At 52.4% G+C, this 19,462-nt stretch overlaps 1 protein-coding gene across 4 annotated transcripts in view; it reads right to left on the bottom strand.

Moving 5' to 3' along the window:
- The window catches only part of SH3GL3 (SH3 domain containing GRB2 like 3, endophilin A3), a 134,306-nt gene that overhangs the window by 21,250 nt on the left and 93,594 nt on the right, over positions 1-19,462 (bottom strand). For all 4 annotated transcript variants that reach the window (XR_006381656.1, XM_044230742.1, XM_044230744.1 and 1 more), the window contains 4 exons: positions 16,501-16,634; positions 13,038-13,196; positions 5,010-5,113; positions 3,793-3,902 (listed from right to left, as the gene is read on the bottom strand). Coding sequence is in view for 3 of the 4 variants with exons in the window: in XM_044230742.1 (XP_044086677.1) it covers positions 3,793-3,902; positions 5,010-5,113; positions 13,038-13,196; positions 16,501-16,634 (507 nt within the window). In the remaining variant the exon portion in view is untranslated. The remainder of the gene's footprint in view (positions 1-3,792; positions 3,903-5,009; positions 5,114-13,037; positions 13,197-16,500; positions 16,635-19,462) is intronic.

The following is a 19,462-nucleotide window of genomic DNA, read 5'->3' as shown; positions in this document are numbered from 1 at the left end:
CTTGTTAAGATGTTAATAATAAGGGAAAAAAATAATAGGGGAACAGTTTGGGGTATATAGGAATGATAAGTACTATCTCTTCAACTTTTCTATAAATCTAAAACTATTCTAAAATTAAGTTTATTTGGAAAAAAAAAACCTTTCTCACGAAGGGTTTATCCCATGAATACAAGACTGCTTTAATTAATTTCACATAACTCACCACGTTCACAAACTAAAACAAAAAACACGTTATCTCCACAGATGCCAAAGAAATTCATTCCTAATAAAAGCTCTCAGCAAACTAAGACGGGAAGAGAATTCAATCTGATAAAAGCATCTATGAAAAACCTACAGCTAACATCATACTTAATTATGAGATACCAAAGACTACCCTCCTCTCATATCAAGAAAAAACTAGCAGGTGCACACCAACTATTCTATTCAACATTATACTGGAGCTTCCAGCAGATGCAAAAAGGCAACAAAAATAGTTAAAGGCATCTTGACATCCATTAAGTCTTTATTTGCAGATGACATGATCCTCTCCATAGAAAAACTTACAGGATCTACAAAAAATCTGCTGAAACTAGTAAGTGAATTCGGCAACATGCAATGTAAAAGCAAGGACAACAAGGCAAAGTCAACAATCAACAAGCAAGTACAACAAGGCAAAGTCAACAATCAACAAGCAAGTACAACAAAAACAAAGTCAACAATCTACAGGAAAGACCAACTGATAAAAATCAGCGGTATGCGTACACAGTAGCAATAAAAAATTGGTCACTGATATTTTTTAAAAATGATGTTTCGAGTCACATGAAAAATATGAAGTACTGGGAGACTGATTTAAAACTGTGTTAAGTCTTATCTGCTAAAAACAGCAAAGCATGGCAGAATAAAAATTAAGAAAACTGAAGTGGAAAATAGACTGTGTTCAAGACTGGAAAACTCCATATTGTTAAACTGTAAATCCCCACTAAATTGAGTTATAGATTCAACCTCAACCAAATCAAAATCTAAGCATGATTTCTTTTAGAGAAATTGAAAAGCTAATCCCATAATTCACATAGAAAAGCTACTAGAATGGCCCAAAGAGCTTGGGGAAAAGACCAGCATTAGAGGACTAACACCACCCAACTTCCAGACTTCGGATGAAGCTAGAGTAACCCGCTATGAAAAGTTGAATGACAACGGGCACCAATGGTAGTACACAGCATGATACGGCTTCAGTATTATTTTTATTCTCGTAACAGCATAAATAATTGGTAGAGGATATAAAAATGGAAGTTACCACTGAGGCTGCAGAACTGTTAAAAAAAAAAAAAAAAAGGATCGGCAGGAGACCACCATGTGGGCAATTGCAAACACACAAACCAGATCAGAAGAGATGGAAAACCAGTTTCCACAACTCTTAATCCCAACCTTGTCTATGCTACAGATGCGTCAGGAGAGGGAGAGCAGAAAGGGTTTTTAGAGGAATTTCTGGAGAGCCTGAGGAGGGCGGGGGCGGTGTTTACGTTCTTCCCTATTTCACATCAAGTCGAGGGAGACTTCTAAAAAAGACCCATAAGAGAGCTTGAAATGTGCTCCCTGGAGCTTTAAGAGCAGAAGTAGTGGATGGAGAAAGAGAGAAGCCACTCCCATCCCTCTGCTGACACCGATCTTTCCCCTACAACAGGCCAGAACTTGAGGAGGGAGAGCCCAGCTTGAAATCAAAATCCTGCAAACATACACTCAAGTGAGTGGAAGATGTACATTACCCAAGAGGAGGCAGGTAAGTCACGGGGCTGCCCATGTCTTCACCAAGAAGCAGAGGCAACATTTAACATAACAGGGTGGGGTGGGGAGTTGTGCGTGGTCAAAACGATGGTGCCACGATGAAAACAGTGATTGTGAGTAACTTGGAGGAGGAGGAGGGAGAGGAAGTACACGGGAGACTGAGGGCAGGGAGCACAGTCTTCAACTTCCGTATCAGGAAACCACAGATATTACCCCAAACCAAAAAATTAAAAACTAGCAATAAAAGCGTATCATTTAGAACAATGGAGCTAAATACGAAACAAAGAGTTGAAAGTGGGTTCTTCTGAGAGCAGGAAATGAAGATGGGGAGAGGGTAGAAAGGGAGACAGCTGCTTTCATTAAAAGCCTGGTAGCAGGGACACCTGAGTGGCTCAGTTGGTTAAGCCACTGCCTTCAGCTCAGGTCATGATCTCCGGGTCCTGGAATCGAGTCCCGCTTTGGGCTCCTTGCTCAGCAGGGAGCCTGCTTCTCCCTCTGCCTCTGCCTGCTGCTCTGTCTGCTTGTGTGTATCCCCTCTCTCTGGCAAATAAATAAAATCTTTTTTTTAAAAAAAAGCCTGTTTCTTTCTTTCTGGAACTATATGCATATATTAGCCCCATCATTTTTATTTTTTAATTTAAAAAAAAATCTCAAAAGATAACAACAGTGTTGGAAGAAAATCCCACAGGCAGGTGTGTTACAGAGAGACAGTTTGAAATCCATGGGCAAATAAGTGAACTTCAACTTCCGTCCCGTACAAAAACTCACTCAGAGTAGGTCATGGACTGAAATGTAAATGTGTACAACTCTGGGGGAAAAGCACAGGAGAACTTGTTCAGAGACAGACAGAGAAAGCTCAGACTTGACACCAAAAGCAGGATCTTAAAAGGAAGAAATGAGAAACCGAACTTTACACCACAACTAAAAACTCTGATCTGTCGAAAACCCTGTTAGGAGAATAAAAAGAAGCTACAGAGTGAAAGAAAACATTTGTAACCACTGATTCATCAAAGGACTTCTATTCAGAATATATAAAGAACTCTAAAATCGTAACAATAGGGGCCGCTATTAGGCTCAGTTAGAAGAGCAACACATTCTTCATCTCAGGGTCATGAGTTTAAGCCCCACATTGGGTGTAGAGATCACTTAAATAAACAAAACTTTAAAAAAAAACGCAACTATAAACTGGGGGTGAAAAACCTATGACTATCCCCATATGTAAAGAATGCGAATGAATCAATACAGCAAAGTAAACAACTGACAGGAGAAATGAATACACGGACAGACAGTTCAGACCTAAGAAAATACAAATGGCAAACGAAACTACGGGGGTGGGGGGGTGGGGTTCATCTTGACTGGGTATCCCAGAAAGGCAATAAGATTGAATACTCTTTTTTACCCATGAGTGCTTGGCAAAAATGGAAGTCAAATGACCCGGGTACGGGGAAACAGGCATTACTACATCCAGAGTAGCGCGCCGCATGGGAAGGTCATCTGCAGCAGCTACTACCGTTTGACATTTGCATTCGCTCTAACTTCCAAGGAAGACATGCCCGTCAGCCCACGGAGGCAGACACAGCACCTGCTTTCAGCAAGTAACGGGAAACAACCTTGGTGTCCGTTAATAGGGAAATGGTATATATAATGGAAAGCTATGAAGCTGTTCAAAACTCGGGGGACAGAGACAGATCCATAGGCCCGACACGGAAATAACTCCAAGAGAAAGCAAGCCGCAAACAATACCCCGCGTACGACCTTGTATTTGACAACCTGAAAAGAAGTCTAAAACCATGTATATACAGTGTCTGGAGACGGGGCAGGGTTTGTACCAAAGTGCCAGTTTTTGAAACCTGACCTCAGTATCCCAAACCAGGAAGCTGGAAAAGGGGCATTCCTGAGAGGAGAGGGCGGTGGGATTCACCAAACGACCGAAGAAAAATCTTCGGGGTCTCGGGCGGAATGCAGCAGTAAGCAGAGGCTTCTGGCCACGCCTCCTCCCAGAGTACTGAGCCGCACAGAACGGTGTCTCACCTGTCGTCTTTGCTGTCGAGGCGGCGGACACCCCATTGAGCTCACTGGGACTCCTCTTGATGGGCCGTGGCTTATACTCTCGTCTGGGGACACTGGATGCCGCTGATATCCTGAAACACGCATATGAAGACCAGTCAGACGTCACATGGAGAGAGCCACGGCCCCAAGTGTACGTTTCTGCGTTGCCTGAGGGAGCTTACGAACTTGGGGGAGAGGTGGTGTTCGGGAAGGGGTAACTTTTACGTGCTGGTTCGCAAGTAGCTCAAAGTGAAAGGTGTGACGTCCCCGGTGTAGTTTTTCAGCTATGTATTGGGGGGGGGGTCCTCTCACGGTCTCTGAGGCGCCTGTGAGGGTCAGGGTCCTACGGGGCACCCAGCAACACCAGCTGCCTTTTCTCCCCTTGTGCTCGCGGAAAGAGAAAGATACACAAACGTGCTCGGGTGAGCACTGCAGGCTCCCCCCCACACACCCCAAAAAGAGTGGAGGACCGGCCACACCTGAGAATTCTGCCACCGATTCAAGCAAACCTGCCTCTAAATGTATCCATTCTCATCATCCCAGGTAAAACAATATTCTGTTACCAAATCTGGTCAAGAATGGGGTCTCTTTTTTTTTTACCCCATTATATAATGGGGTTACTGTGCCTACCACCTGTGAGAGTACTGATTTTCAGAGAAGGACAGAATACGTCATCGTTAAGGCCCGAGGGCAACAGCCACCTTTCTCGGGTCACTCAGAAGGTATCTTTGACTCAGTCCGTCTCCGAGTCAGTGTTACGAGCCTGGCCTGCTCCCCGTCCTGGTGGAAGAGAAACGCATCTGCTTCCCCGATAGTGACATACTTTCTGCATCATCTGCATCACCTCACACTTCTCCACATCCCCACCCGCTGGCGAGGACGTACAGGCCACCGCCGCCCCAAGCTCCGGCTCTCAAATCGGGATTGAAGCCGGGACAACTCTGCTGCGTGAGCAGCTCCGTCTGGTCGCCCTGAACACAGGTCACGGAAACGGGCTTTGGTGACACAGCAAAGGACAGTCTGCTCTGGCGATGGCCCAGAGCCACGTCCTTATTACCTTCAGGGCTGTCGCACACCCAACCCTGAAAGCCAGCCAAGAAAATTCAGGACAGAATGGGGTGGTGGGAAGGGGTGGCTGGAGGGACAGGTGGACGGAGGGACGGACAGACGGAGAGGCCGGTTGGGGCGGAGGCCCTCACCGCATCCGCAGCTTGCTCTGTAACTCCTGCAGGATCTCGGTGGACTGTCTGTGGTAGTCCAGAGCTGCCTCTACAAACACGGCCAACTGGCTGACTTGTTCTACCTGTGGCAAAAGTGAAAGATTATGCCAAGGCCTGGGTAACGTTCGGGGAGAGCGTGCGGGGACCAGCACCAAGGACCCGGCTTTGCGTCGTCCTCGGCGCTGGTCCATTTCACTTCCTGACTCTTGGGAGACTTTTATGCTGGGAAGTTCATGGACCTGAGCACAGGGGTGGGAGATAAAGCCTTTTCAATGACATGGGAAGCCAACACTGAGTCAACGAACCCCTTCCGTCATGAAACGTCTCTACGGGCATCTTCTAAGTCAGATCAGGAAGCGAAGTAAATAAAGCTGTCCTCACGTAAGAAAGGAAACCAGGGGCGGGGGGGCACCAGGGCAAAGACTGGGCAGCTCCGGCTGTGTCTCGTTGCTGTCCGCACAAAACACGGCCATGAACGTAACAGCTGAGAGGAATGACTGACCTCTCCAGCCTCTGGCATCTCTCATTCCCTTGAATCGAGACATTCATGAGACGTGTGACCAGATCACAGCGGACGGAAAAGCTGAAGTAGAAAAGCTCTATCGCATAAGAAACCCTGCGAGACCGGGGGGTGCGTGGGTTGAGGAAGACATGTCTCCTGTGGGGGCTTCCTGGCTTCCCCCACGTGCCTGAGCAGCTGCTGGAAAAAAGCAGGACTCACGACGCTGATGTCGGCAAGCCTCGGACGCAGGACCTCTGGGCTGGGGTGATCAGGACCCTGGCAAGTGCCCCATGACCTCCAGCTCCAGAGAAGGACACAAACCAAAATCAATCCCCTCTCGTCCAAAGCAACCCCAAAGCCTACACGTTACTCCCACAAGCTGAACAGCTTGAGGACAGACTTGCCCCGATTATCACCACCCCCACGTACCCCATGGGACCAACCTTCAAAGACCCAGGCTGTTTCCATCAGCTGCTACAGACCGTGCTTTGCCTGCCCTTACGCTCGCTTCCCTTCACACGCACCACTTGAAACACGGGTTCAGCGAGCACTTTAGCATCCCACTGGTGACCTGCCGTGCTCCGCATCTGAACAGGAAATCCCGCTGTGCTACATTCACTTTGCCACACTCGTGGCGGGAAGAGCACCAAGCCTAGCCTTAAATTCCCCAAACCCGATAAACACAACAAAGACAGCCAGGCCCCTCGGAAGTTCTACGGATTTCTTAAGGTTCACCTCTCTGGCTTTCCCTGCCATGGCCCAGCGCGACCACAGCAGAATCTGCAGCAGCAGGAAACGGGCTCCCCGGTGGGGCAGGGGATGGGGGCGGCGGGCTGGGTCCAAGCTGAGCCCCACCTCGCTGCCTTAAGTCAACTTCTATTTTAATGCCCACGTTGAAATACATTGGACATTTCTCTTTTCAAAGGAGCAGTGAGAAAATGAATATTCCTGGAAACACTCGGGGAGGGAGAGGGATGGAGAGGGAAAGATTGCCAGCTCTCCTGTCTGGAGGCCTCAAACAAGTTCTGTGCCCTGGAGAGGCATCTGTCACTCTTCGGTCGTTGGCTGACTTTGGGAAGGAAAGGAATCCCAAGGCCCCTTGGGAGAGAACAGCAGTGCCACGAGGGGCCTGCATACAGTAGGTGCTCAATGCAGCCTGGAGGAGAGGTGGTCCTACACCGCCAAGTGCTTGCTGGAAGCCACGTGGTACCACAAAGGGCTCACGTGCCTCCCTGGGCCAGGAAACGGAGGCGTCCGGCTGTCCCCGGGCCATCAGCAGCAAAGTGCGCGTGGGTGGTCTCTGCTTCCCAGACCCCGGTCAGGATCAACCCCCCGACACGCAGAACCACGGCAGCGCTAAAGCCAGGCCTTGCGAGCACCCGTCCGGAAGGCAGAGCGTTTCTGCGCGGGCCACACCGCTGGATCCGGCCGACCCGCCTGCTGACTCCGGGAAGGTCACCTGGGATGCGAAGACAGCGGTAAGTCTGCTTCCGGCCGGGACCGGCACCGCCCCCTTTGCTGGGGCCACCTTAGGAGCAAAGTGGGACCACGCACCGTGGAAGGGTTCACACCACGCACACGGCGCTCCCGGCTCAGGGTAAAGGGCCCGCGCCGCCAGGATGGCTCACACCCGGCCAGGGGCCCGACGCAAGAGGCTCGGACGGCCCAGTAAGCGAGCGGAGGAGGGGGGAGGGGCCAGACACAGGCCGCGGCGCTGGCAAGTGGAGGGTGAGGATGAGGAAGGTACTGGGGTGGGAGGGGGTCATGGACCCAGAAAGAGCTTGTGACGGACAGAGAAAGGGCCTCCAAAGACGCCCAAGCCCAGGTCAAATCTGTGGCAAGAGACACTCTGCGGGGGAGTTGAAGGTCCTGAATTAGACGACGACCGGGTTATCCGTGTGGCCCGGTATCATCACCGGGTCCTACGAGAGCAAAGCAGGAAGGTCAGAGTCCGAGGAGGAGGTCCCTGAGGGGAGGCAGAGGCAGGCATATGAGGACACCCGGGCTTCGCGGCAGACCCCACACCACTCCGGGCTTCCTGGTTCCCTTTCCTGCGGCAAGACTCCGTGTCTGTCCGGGGCGCCGCCCGTGGGTGCTCTCCACTCCACGACCCTCTCGTTAGCTGCAAACCCACGGCTGATTACACGCATGTGAGGCTGCTGGGGGTACGGAGCCCTTGCGGGTGGAGGCAGAGCATTGACGTCCCCGTGCTACTGTGGGCTGTGGCCCCAGGGACACTTGAATTAGATCTGGGCCACTGGGGTGACCCGGAGACCAAGTGCAAAGGATCTGGGCTGAACCCAAAGGAAGGACGTCTCTGAGGACTGCATCATGTAGAAAGGTCCGCTCTCCGCAGGTTACGGAAGCAGGGAGCCAAGTAGAGCAGGGCAGAGAGGCACACCCTGAAGGACACAGCACGAGGAGAGGGGACAGGGTTGGCAGCAGGTAGCGCTTGCCCCCAGATGCCCGAAATCTGCAGCGTGCCCGGTGTGTGAGGATAAGGAAACGCATCTCTTCTGGAACTCGATAAGCCATCTGTCCCCTCTCACAACAGAAAACGACACATTCCCAATGGAGGAAGCATCAATTTGAGCTGTGGTTGTCCAAGTGATCTCTTGTCTGTCCTATCAGAGACCTCCACTCCTTCTGCACTCTTCGGAGAAGCTAGAAGTCTGGGCACAAACAGATGTCTTTGCTAATGGGGTGAAAGCTTTATTCAGTGTTTCTGAGGGAGTCGGAGCAAGGCAATTAACTTAGTGACCTGGGTCACAGCCCCTTGGGCTTCTGTTCTCCACTTCACCTTCCTAAAGTTGGGTTTCCTGCACAAAGTTGGTCACGTGGTGCCTGACACATGTAGGTCAAGGGACTGTCCAGAGGCAAAGAGCTGAGCAGAAGTGAGACCACATCAGAGATCAGGTGGTCTGTTCCTCGTTGGGCGCCTTCTCTCCACGAGCCCAGTTTTTCCTAATGTACCCTGTGTTGCATGTCACCAGTCCCTTGAAATGACAGTAATAACGATGGTGTTGGACGTGCCCTCCGGTCGAACAAGTCTGGGATGCTCCCCGCTGCGCCCTGTCTCAGGAATCTCTTCGAGATGAATTTCTCCCATTATCACATAAAGACTCTTGGGATCAGAAAACCTAGTTCTGTCCACGTGAGCATCTACCAACTCACTTGGCTGTAGAGACGTTATTCGTGCGACCTCTCATGTCCCATGGAATGAATTTTGGAAAAATGCCGCTCGGGACCAATGGAAAGAACCCAGGAATCTGCAACCCAGAAACCCCACTTGCTGCGGGAGCCCAGGGACAGAGGGAGGATGCCCAGGCGGGAGGCAGCTGTCCGTCCTCACGGGCCTGGAATGGGGGTCTTCTAGGTGCTCTCTCGGGCGCCTGCCAAAGTCAAAGACCTACATTCTGTGACGTCAAGGGGGAGGGATAAGCTTCCCCGCAAAGACAGAAGGCAGGGGTTAGCAGGCCTGCACGGGGGATACGCCGTTCCCAAGAAATGGTGAAGGTGGCAGCTGACCTGCTCCATTTCCCGCTCCCCCACCTGTGGTGGGTTCAGGGGCCCCTCTCCTGGGAGAGGGCTGGGGGGAGCCCCGCCAGTCCCAGCCAGGCACGTGCCAAGGGCCCAGCCACAGGCCTGTCCTCCGGGGCTCCCGGGAAAGCTGGCGGACCCAACCACCTGCGGGCTTGCATCTGCGCCGGGAAGAAGAGGCTAACCGCGCGAGCGAGACGTGGAGATGCCCAAGGCCTCCAATCCGGCCCTGACGGGCAGGACAACAGAGGACCCCAGTGTGGGGCCAGAGGAGACTTCTCTTTGCTTCTCCTGCTCGCAACTCTGCCAAACCTAGAGAGGAAGACAGACGCCAGTCTCCTCAGGATCATCGTGTGACCGATTCGGGTCCCTCACGTCACCCCTTCCTTCCTTCTATGTCACAGGGGCAGGGGTGCTCTGTCGGACCGAGGGCGTCAGGGGACCCCGACAAGCAGGGTGTCTGCACCCAGCACCGAACGGGCAATGACTGGGTCCTGCTGCCGTCTGAGTTCTTCAAGAACGTGGGCTCACAAGCCATGATCCCCTTCCCACTCTGCCCGCCTCACGGCCCCGGGGGGTCCAAGGTCTAGACTTCAGGACGAGGAGGCAGCAGGAATCCCACCACGGGCCCAGGCCCACGCAGCCCACACAGATTTCCAGAAAGTTCTGTCCTCTGGGCGAGGGGCCGGTATGTGTCCCTGGTTCGGCTGTGCCTGTTTGTCTCTCCGCGGGGAGAGTATAGATGTGAGCACAGATGAGCAGACACCCCTGGAAACCCCACAAACAGCCCGTTAGCCGGAAAACCCTAGGCAAGAGGCGGACCTCTGGTGTTATCTGGCGAAGCCGATCTAGAGCCTTCCCCACGGCTAGGACGCGACGCCAGCCGCTCCCTGGGCAGTGACACTCTGGGGTTCGAACCGTCGGTGCCCGGCAGAGATGGGCGGGTGGCACCGGGCCACATGGGCCACGGACACGCCCCTGCCCTCGCGCCACCTGCGGCCTTCTGCTCGACTCCCTCCTCCAGCCCATCTTCACTCCTGCTGGGGAGGAGATGAGGGAACATTCCTTGATCGCTGGGTGGCTTATTCTGCCCCCAAAGCCAGCGTTGCACAGATGGAGGCCCCGTGTCTCAGAGAGCGTCCGGAGGGCTGAGTTAGGGCGGCTTCCGTCAGCTGAGGGCAGAAGGAGCAGAAGTCCTAGCTGGACACCGTGGGCCCCTGGCATCCCCTCCAGCTCCGCTGCCAGCAGGCCTGGAGGCTTCATTCCTGCGTGTTCTCATCGGTGAAAAGGGCTGCCCCTTGGTTCCAGTCTGGCTTCTGTGTCCATTCCTCAGAGGGGCGACCAGCTCTGACCCCAAACCTCTAGCTCACGATGGTACCAGCATCTCCCACCTGTGTCTGGAGGAAGTCCCCACAGCAGGTGCCAGGCCAGGCAGAAGTGCCGTCCAATCCCCTGGACAGACCTCCTGTGTTTACCTGGCAAGTTAGACCCCAGCCACCTTTAGTGGCAGGCTCAGCTCCTGGAGGAAAACCCAGCTGTCCCGAAGCTTCACTCCCCATCCAGGGCCTCCTCACCAAGAACGGCAGCAGGCACGGCTGGAAGGGGCCAAGTGGCAAAGTCAGGGCAGGAGCTGGTGACCCAGAGAGAGCAGGAAGTCAGGGCTCTGAGGGCTGCAGAGCCCCTGGGACTGGCCTGGGTGCAGAGAAGGGCGAGGGCAGGACTGAGAGCTCCGTGAACGCCTCCTCCCCCATGCCCTGGTTCTCCGTCTTTCCCCGAGTCCCCTGCTGTTGAACCCCAAACACCGACCTCCTCCCCATCCACCTGTCAGGTCCGAGGGCTGACTGGAGATTTTCTAGACCACGCCTCATCCACAGGACTGCCAGGCCACCTGGGTATGGCCCAGACACGCCGACACGGCAAAGGTCAAGAGAATGCCCGTCCGGGTCTGACTGCTGTTGCCCGAGAACAGGATGACAGCAGCTTGCGAGCCCACTATGAGCCCGCGAAGGGGGAACGGTGAAAGCAGATGCTACCCCCAGCACCATGAGTCACTCAGCAGATGCCCCTCGTCCCTGTCACCGTCACTGCCATCACTGCCAACCTCTCGAGCGCCGCTCTGGCCACGCCTGCGAGAATCAGCAAGCAGGGGACCGGCTGAGTCCAGCAGCTAAAGGCGGCACACGGAGCCGAGGGCAGAGAAAGGGAAGGAGCCGAGTTCCACGGCGGCTCGAAAGTCCTTCATCGTCTTCGGATTCCGGTCTCTCCCACCTGCGGGGCTGGCTTCCAGGGGCTTTGGTGAAAGGACAGGGCAGAGGCAATAAGGCCATCCCCGAAACGAGCCGGCACCACCTGTCGGGGGAGGCGTGGACCCCGCCCGGAACTGAGGGAGCAGCCCAGGCTCCCCAGAGGTGAACGGGGGTGCCCTCCACCCCAGGAACCTCAGGGGACGCACGGCGGTTCCCCTGCGGGGCTTGAGTTAAGATCCAGCTCTTACTCCTGCAGGGGCGGGCTGGGAGGTCACTGTCGGCGCAGGGACCAGTGACTGAGTTTCCCTGAGGAAGGGATCACCCCTGACTGCTGCTTGACCTTGAAGGGAAAACAGGTCTCTTGGGGGAACTTCAGAGAAACAGAAGCAGGCCCTGAATGGAGGACTTGGCAAAAGCCTGTCATCGTCGCGCTCCGTGGAGGAAGAAGCAGGCGGGGCCGTCCGCCCGCCCGACACGCGAGATTCGACCTCAGTTTAAATCTGCGCCGAACACTTCGAAAAATCAAATACGACAATCTGAGTCGAAACAAAACCAGAATTGCCAATGGCTTTGGGACCGTTTCAAGAGAAAATTGGTATTTTTAAGGGGAAAGAAACAGCAGGAAAAACAGAGCCGAGGGCCCCACGTCTTCCCATTTCCCACAAGATGTAAAAAACCTTATGATAAACTACAAAAAGGAGCAGCACAGCAGAGACTACTTTTCCCCACGCAGGTTTTGTGGACGTGGGGAATTTTCCAGACTGTTTTCTCCAGGATCAACGTCTTGTCAACACGGAACGTAACTCCCCCACACACCACCCCAGCACACAAAAGCTGCTCATACATTTTGTTCGACGGGACTCGGAAATGCGAGACCCCGATACCCCTCTCCGTGAGCTACCAGAAGCAGAACATGAGTTTGCAGATAAATCAATCCTCTGACTTGTCTGCACAGGTTTGAAAGGTCAACAAACAGGGTCCAAAGCTAAGGCTGGGCCAAAAAGGCACCGGGCATTGCCAAGGCCAAGTTTCGGGCAGGGACAAGCAGGTGGCAGAAGACTCTTTCCGTGAGACAGCAACAAATGGGGAAAGCCTCATCCTTGAGGCAAAGGAGGGAAGCCTCCAGCCTTCATGCCGCCCGTGACCGTGGGGGTGACCATGCCTCGTGGGTACCCGCATCCAGCTTCCCGTGGACGCACAGAATAAAAGCCAGCGGGAATCACAGTGTGACGGACGAGTTTACATGCACGAGGGACCCGCGTCAAGGCCCTCACGCTGGCCGAGCTCACGACCATCAGCACTCGGGTGCGGCTGAACGGAGGCCGCACTCTGACATCCTGAACATTCGCGGTGACGGGGCATCAGAGCGCAGTTCCTCCGCAAACCACCACCTGCAGGGTGCCCCTCTCAGTCTCTGCAAAACCACACGTCACCCCAAGACATGGGCCTTCCCTTCTCCGGCAAACCCACCAGGCCGTGGCCTCAAGTACAAGGGCCAGTTGCTGTCTAGTTCCCGAAACCACCCCCTCCCCGAGGCTGCCTGCAGCACACCGCGTTTGAATCGGGACTTGCCAAAATTCTGAAGCAGGAGATAACGGCTATGGAAAATTCCAGAACTTCTGTAAACTAAGGCTCCAGCTCTTCTCCACATGTTGGTCCTAGTCATATAGTCAAGGCTTTTAATCACATTAAAGTCTCCTGTTTGGTTTAAATACTTACATCATTTTCTAAAAAATTAAACATGCTTCTTTCAGCCAACTCCTTTGACTCTTCAAATTTTTCTACCGCTTGTCTGACTTCTTCATCTGGTATCTTACCTACTCGCTTCTTCTTATAATCATAATCCAGGCGGCGGCCTTCCAGCTTTTTCAGGTGGTGCTGAACGAGACAAAGGAGTCTTTCAGAGAACCGCACACGCAAAACACAGGGCGAAGAGACCCTTGTTGTTTCCATGAAAGTAGCCCCTGCTTTTCGTCTGCCTACCTTCTTGGGGCAGGGACACATCTTACGTGTCTGTGTGTCCCCAACATCCACTAGAGGCCACCTTCATGCAGGTCCTCAAGGGGTATTTGTGGGTGGATGGAAGGGTGGTGGGCAGAAGGTTGGACGGATGGAGTGTGGGTGGACAGACACAGGGACGGTTGGACAGGTGGGTGCATGGGCAGATGGGCCGATGGAGGATGGGTGGTTGGGTGTGCCGTTGGGTAGGTGGGTACATGGGTGGATGGGCGGATGGGGGGTTGGTTGGGTGGCTGGGTGGGCAGCTGGAAGATGGGTGCATGGGTGGATGGACGGGCAGATGTGTGCGTGGGCGGGCGGACGGCAGAGTGAATCAGCCTCTATATGCAACGTAAGGAAACAGCATCAGCATCAGGTTCCATTGCCCAGGGTTCTGTATAGGACCCACCACTTAAGCTCTATCCATGTCCAGATAATTTCCAACTAAATTATCTACACCAAAAATAAGCACATTTCCTTCGGCAGCACTGTCAAGTCCTAAGAGGAAGATTATAAAGGCAGAGGTTTCTAGTAGCCCCTAGAGTACTTCTGGGTATCCCACAGAATTCCCAGCGATGACAGAACACATTCAGTGAATGCCATCAACGAACACGCACACACAGAGGACAAACACTGACCCCCTCTAAAGGGTGAGATTTTTAAAAAAAAAATAGGATCTCTTTAACAAAATGTAACAATTGTGAACATTCAACCTGGCCATTCACAGGACGGGCTGCTTTGTGTGGTAGGAACTGGCCCCCTCCGTCTGCGAGCAAGCAGAGGGATCCCATGTCAGAAATACCGTAGAAAGCTCAGCTGTACGGGGAAGGGAGAGGCCGGAAGAGCTCACACCTCTAACCCCCGGGAAACAGGTGCTTGCTCCGGACCGGATCCTGCTGACGGACCCCGGAAACGTTACCGCGCGTTTGAGTGAAGGGCACCGGTTCCGCTTCCGCAACGAACAGGCAAAAAGAGCGCATGCGCAAAAAAGAGCGCATGCGCAAAAAGCCAGCGTCCTCTTTCCTGCATGTTCTGACTCGGGGCAAATCTGGTTTTCCCTCCTGGGCGCCATGTGCGGCCATAAAGCAAAGAGGGATGGTGAGCCTGGCTGCTTATGGGCCGAGGAATGTTTGGAATCCATAAAACCCTTCCCGGGTCTGATCAGCAGGTCGGACGTGGACAGGCTCGCCCCTGCCAGCATCTGAGGCACAGACAGCACAGCGGAGACGTGAGCAGCTTCCGAACGGGAGACTCAGAATTCCGGATCATCACGTGACTTCAGCGCAGACGGATGGTGTTTCTGCATCAAACGGCAGCTGTGGAATGAGACACCCTCGGGATACGGTTCTGCTGCACGGGGGACGCCGACGCTGAAGGGCAGGTGTGCTCTGCACGTCTGTCCGGTCCACGCTCGCGCCCGCAGCCAGCTCTGAAGCTGGTCCAGGCCGAGCGACGATCCCCAGAGGACTTTTGGCTCTCCCCAAAGACAAGAGCACAAGAAGAAATAGTGTATTATATGCCCCAGCCGGGGGGGGGGGGGCTCTTGTCTTAAGGTTCTGCGTGTGGGAAGGATGTCTTGGTGACCCCACATCCCCAGAATGGCCCTTCTTCTCTAGAGTCATTTGTTCTTCAATAATTTGCCACCACAAACCCCGTCCTGGGCCTTGGGGTCCCAGAAGTGAACAAAGCGGGATTCCTCACCCCGAGGCACTTGGTGCCCAGCAACAGGAGAGGAGAAGCAGGGAGGCTCGAGGCACAGGGGAGCGAAGGCTCAGCCAGGAGGGAACAAAGGCTTCCCAAAACAAAGAGCATCTCAGATCTGAGAGGTGAGCCCTGTGCCAGGAGGGGAGGGAAAGGAGAGAAAGATAAGGAACAGAGGGACTGCCCACAGCAAAACACGGGCAGAGAGGCTGGGTGGCAGCACTGGGAAGGGGTCAGGGGGGAGAGGCCAGAGAATTGGGGCTAAGGTGGGGGGTCTGTCGTCCACCAACACTGGGCAGCTACGGATGGTCTCCGACTAAGGCTGCCCTGGGTGTGATGGGGACTGAGCTGGGGGCGGGGGGAGGCATGAAGCCAGAAGGCAAGGGCTCCTGGGCGGATGTGTCCAGATGTTAAAGCAAGAAGCCAACAGATAGAAAGGGGGAGAATGGGAGATTCAGGAGAGAGGACGAAGGACATGGCCACGGACTCCAGGGCCCAGTGGAGCCCTGGCTTCAAGGGCAGGAGGGACACTGTTTTCCAGATATGGACAGGAAAGAGAACCAGGTGGGTGAGGGGTGAGAGGGATACTGGGGGTCAGGGTTGCTGAATGTTCCAGGATTCCCTGAGTGTCCGCTTTTGTTTTTCTTTCAACCTCCCTAAAGTCTCCTCCATACCCTCCGATTTCCTTACAGATCCTAATGCCCATATAGGCACCTAGGACTCTCCATTCAGGACTTCTGGTATAGGGCTCAAGCATTTGCCTTTGTCACATGTGATGCTGAGGCTGCTGGTCCAGGGGTCTCCCAAGGAAAGGGAACACCCCAAGGTTCAAATAACTTCCAAGCTGATGTGTGCTTGCCTTGAGATCACTCTGGAAGCACCTGGAGGCAGGTCCTCAGGGCACGTCCCTAAAAGGGTGCCAGAAGTCAGCACAAGCTACCCCTCCAGAGCAGAAGTCCCAGCAGGGTAGAAGTCTCAAGGCTGTTTTCGCACATATACAAAAACTCCGCCAAGCCAGCGGCATGCGATCACTGACAGGTCCCTGAGAGCTCCCGTGCGTGCTCTGGGAAGCCATTTCTAACAGTTTTCCAAACATAAGACGTCAATTCCCAGATACTGATGTCCTTGAGAAGCAGTGAGAAATAATGACTACGGGTCTGGTGCAAAGTATCAAAAGAGAGGACCTAATATGGTATGAACTTGATCAAAAAAGTTCTCCTTAAATAAATTGGAAAAAAAAAAAAAAGTTCTCCTGTGAAGTTATGGTGTCATTCTGGTTTGCACTTGACCTTGGCGTCTAGCTGGCTTCAGTGAGATGCAGAAGGGCGGGCTAAGACCCAGCGAGCCAGGTCAGTGAGGATTACTCTTGCAGCACCACGGCAAGACGATGCTCTCGCCGAATCCCCACAGAGGCATTCTAATGATTTTAAATACAGACCTCATTTTAAGGAGCAACAGGTAGATTTACAGCTGGAAGACTTACCCCAATCTCTTTTAGATCTTTGTCTTGCAGTAACTGAAGGGGATCAATAAAAGTTTGCTTTACGTTAATATCAAGAGAGTCCTTCACCTCCGCCATGAGCTTCATGGATTCCCCAACTTCTATCAGCGCGTTGCCTTGAACAGAAATTGCAAACAAGAGAGGTTCTTTAGCAGAGAACTCGAGGATAAGGGTGGTATTTATTTGATTCCTTCCCAAAAGTTTGTGGATGATGGTGCAAAAAGGTCCTCCCCCGGGACGGTTGAATCCTGACTCAGGGAAAAAAAAAAAAAAAGATGAAGAAGAAGAAGGAAGGGGAAGAGGAAGAAGAGGAGGAGGAGGAGGAGAAGAAGAAGAAGAGAAAGAACGTCTCCTTATGGTCTGTACTCTCTCTACCTTCTGTCCTCCCTCCACTCTAGAAAACAAAGGTAGGAGGCTCAGAGAGACCAAAGCATTTCCCATTCTGGCCACTAGGTGGCGAAAAAAAAACCCTTTAAAAACTGGTACAGGTTTCCCCTGCTTTTTCAAAGTTCACGCTGAACACCATCGCCTTTACAAAACACCTACGAAGGACTTGTTTCTGCTAACTGAAAAACAAAAACAAAAACAAAACAAAACAAAAATAGAGGATTTTTGTCTTTACCAAAAAAAAAAAAAAAAAAAAAAAAGCAAAAAGTGAGAACATTCAGCCTTCATTCTGCAGCAAGTTATTAGAGGGGACGCGTGTACCCCAAGTCACGAGAACAGCACACGGCACCACAGCATCCAGCCGCCACGGCTCTGGGCTGTGACTGGGAGCGTCTGTGCTTTATCTTGGTTTAGCCTGGACATGCCAGACGTGGCCTGAGGTCTGAGAAAAGCCTAAGAGAGGTGATTCTGGGGTTTGGGTAACATCCCCGAATTTTTCCACATAAATTAATAGTCATTTCCTCTTTGCTTTATACCACTTTGCTTTACAAAAGGCCTCCTAGGAATGCTCTACTTTCAGAGAGCAGGGAAATCTCGAGTTTAGTGAACTGGCACCTAGGGTTCCTTAGAAGTTGGAGAACAAAATCCCTCTTTGTAAACGATAAAAGGATTCATTCATCAGGGCTAAGTATCGACCAATAAAGGCTACAATAGGGATGAATGAACAAAACCTCCTGTCAGCTTCTAGCTACTAGATCTTGAGGTCACTCCCATATCCTTTAGATGGTTCTAAGACTCCTGACCCCCTCTGATGTCAAAGAAAGCCTGGCAGGGTGACATGGGACAGCCTTTCACCAGGACGGGCACGGTTTGCTCTTGCAACAGGGCCCGGGCCAGCCACGCACAGGCTTGGGCAGTGATTGGCAGCTTTTGCTGGATTACGCCCTGGTATCCCGGGGCCAGCTAATCCACCGGAATTTGCAAGCGGGAGTCCTGGTGGCTGAGCAGAACGAGGGTGGCGGTTTCTCTTGAAAGCATCTCTGGGACAAGATGTACTAGACCGGACTATTTTTCCTGTATCAGAGTTCTCCAAATTGACCCTGGAAACACGTAGAGCTTGGGGTCTCTCAACTCTTCGGCTAGAAAAAGATCTTAGAGGCCAGCCCAAGAATTTGCATTTCTAGGAAATTCTGACCCCAAGTTCTTGCACCTACTAATCCAGCCATGCGAAGTTCATGCACCTGCATAACAGTGATAGCAATGAAGACTTGCCTCTATTTTTTTTTTAATTAACCAGATAATACATGGTACAGGACCTTGCAAAATACAAGTGGAAACTCTTATTTTAAACTATGGCTAGCCAGGACGCCATTCTGACCCACTGGTAGCTTCATTCTCCCTTAATTTCCTTAGCTCAGTCTCCAGAGTCTAAATCATTCCAAGATAAAGATGAGATACCCCTTCCCAGCCTGGGGACCGTCTCCTGCCCAAGTGATCAGAAACAGAAGCTGCTGTTTCTGGCCCCTCGGCCTCGGAATGTCAAATTCGACTTTGACAGAAACATTTCCAAATGTTTCTCGGGAGACTCCAAAAATTAATTCTCAATATCAGCCGTCACCTTGGACCTGCCGTTCCTTCCCCTGGTTCAGGCTTAGTGCGACAGATTCCACAAGGATGTGAGGCTCAGCCTCCACTCACTGAGGCCTCTGTATCAGGAAGGTTCTACTACGTGGCCCCGAGGGGAAAGCATCAGACAGTAGTCTCCTCCCCAGAAGAGTAAGCAACCTATCTGCTCCTGACGCCCTCCTGTGACCGGCTCTCCTCCTCAACACAAGTTCCCCTACACTGCTAGGGACCTGGGAAGCCAACAGCTTGTCGGCCCACCCAGCCCCCTGCCCAGTCGCCGTGGCAGGTGCACGGCAGGACTGGCCTTGGCTGTGAGGGCCTCCCCAGCACCCGCACTGTCCCCTCAACGGGTCTGCCTTCAGGATAAGGAAGAGGCCATCTTGTCCACATTCACCCACGGAATACAATACAATTCACGTTCTACTGCCCTGAAGGATATTGTCACCCCCTGTGACTCATGAATGTTTTAGCATTTGGGTTTGTTTGTTTTTTTTAAGATTTTGTTAATTTCAAAGAAAGAAGGAGAGCAAGAGAAAGGGCACAAGCAGGGGGAGAGAGAAGCAGGCTCCCTGCTGAGCCGGGAGCTTGACGCACTTGACGCGGGGCTCGATCCCAGGACCTTGAGATCATGACCTGAGCTGAAGTCAGATGCTTAACCAACTGAGCCACCCAGTTGCCCCTGGGATTTTTTTTTTTAATGTTTTCAGGTGATTTTTCCCCAAATTTCTTAGATCAGTTACTACAACCAAGTATCTGAATTCTCAATTTCCGTTGCCTGCCTTGCTGAATAGCAAAAGTGACAAAATTTCCTAGAAGAATAAATCATTTGAACATTCAACTCACCTCCAATGTATTCATTTTAAAAAAATCTCAATTAAAATGTTTTTTGTTTTTAGCAAAGGAAACTTAAAATGACTCTAGGTTTCATCTG

Source organism: Neovison vison, chromosome 13 (genome assembly GCF_020171115.1).
Source record: "Neovison vison isolate M4711 chromosome 13, ASM_NN_V1, whole genome shotgun sequence".
NCBI lineage: Eukaryota > Metazoa > Chordata > Mammalia > Carnivora > Mustelidae > Neogale > Neogale vison.
Note: the sequence above shows the minus strand (reverse complement) of the source record. Positions and strands in the feature narration are given on the sequence as shown.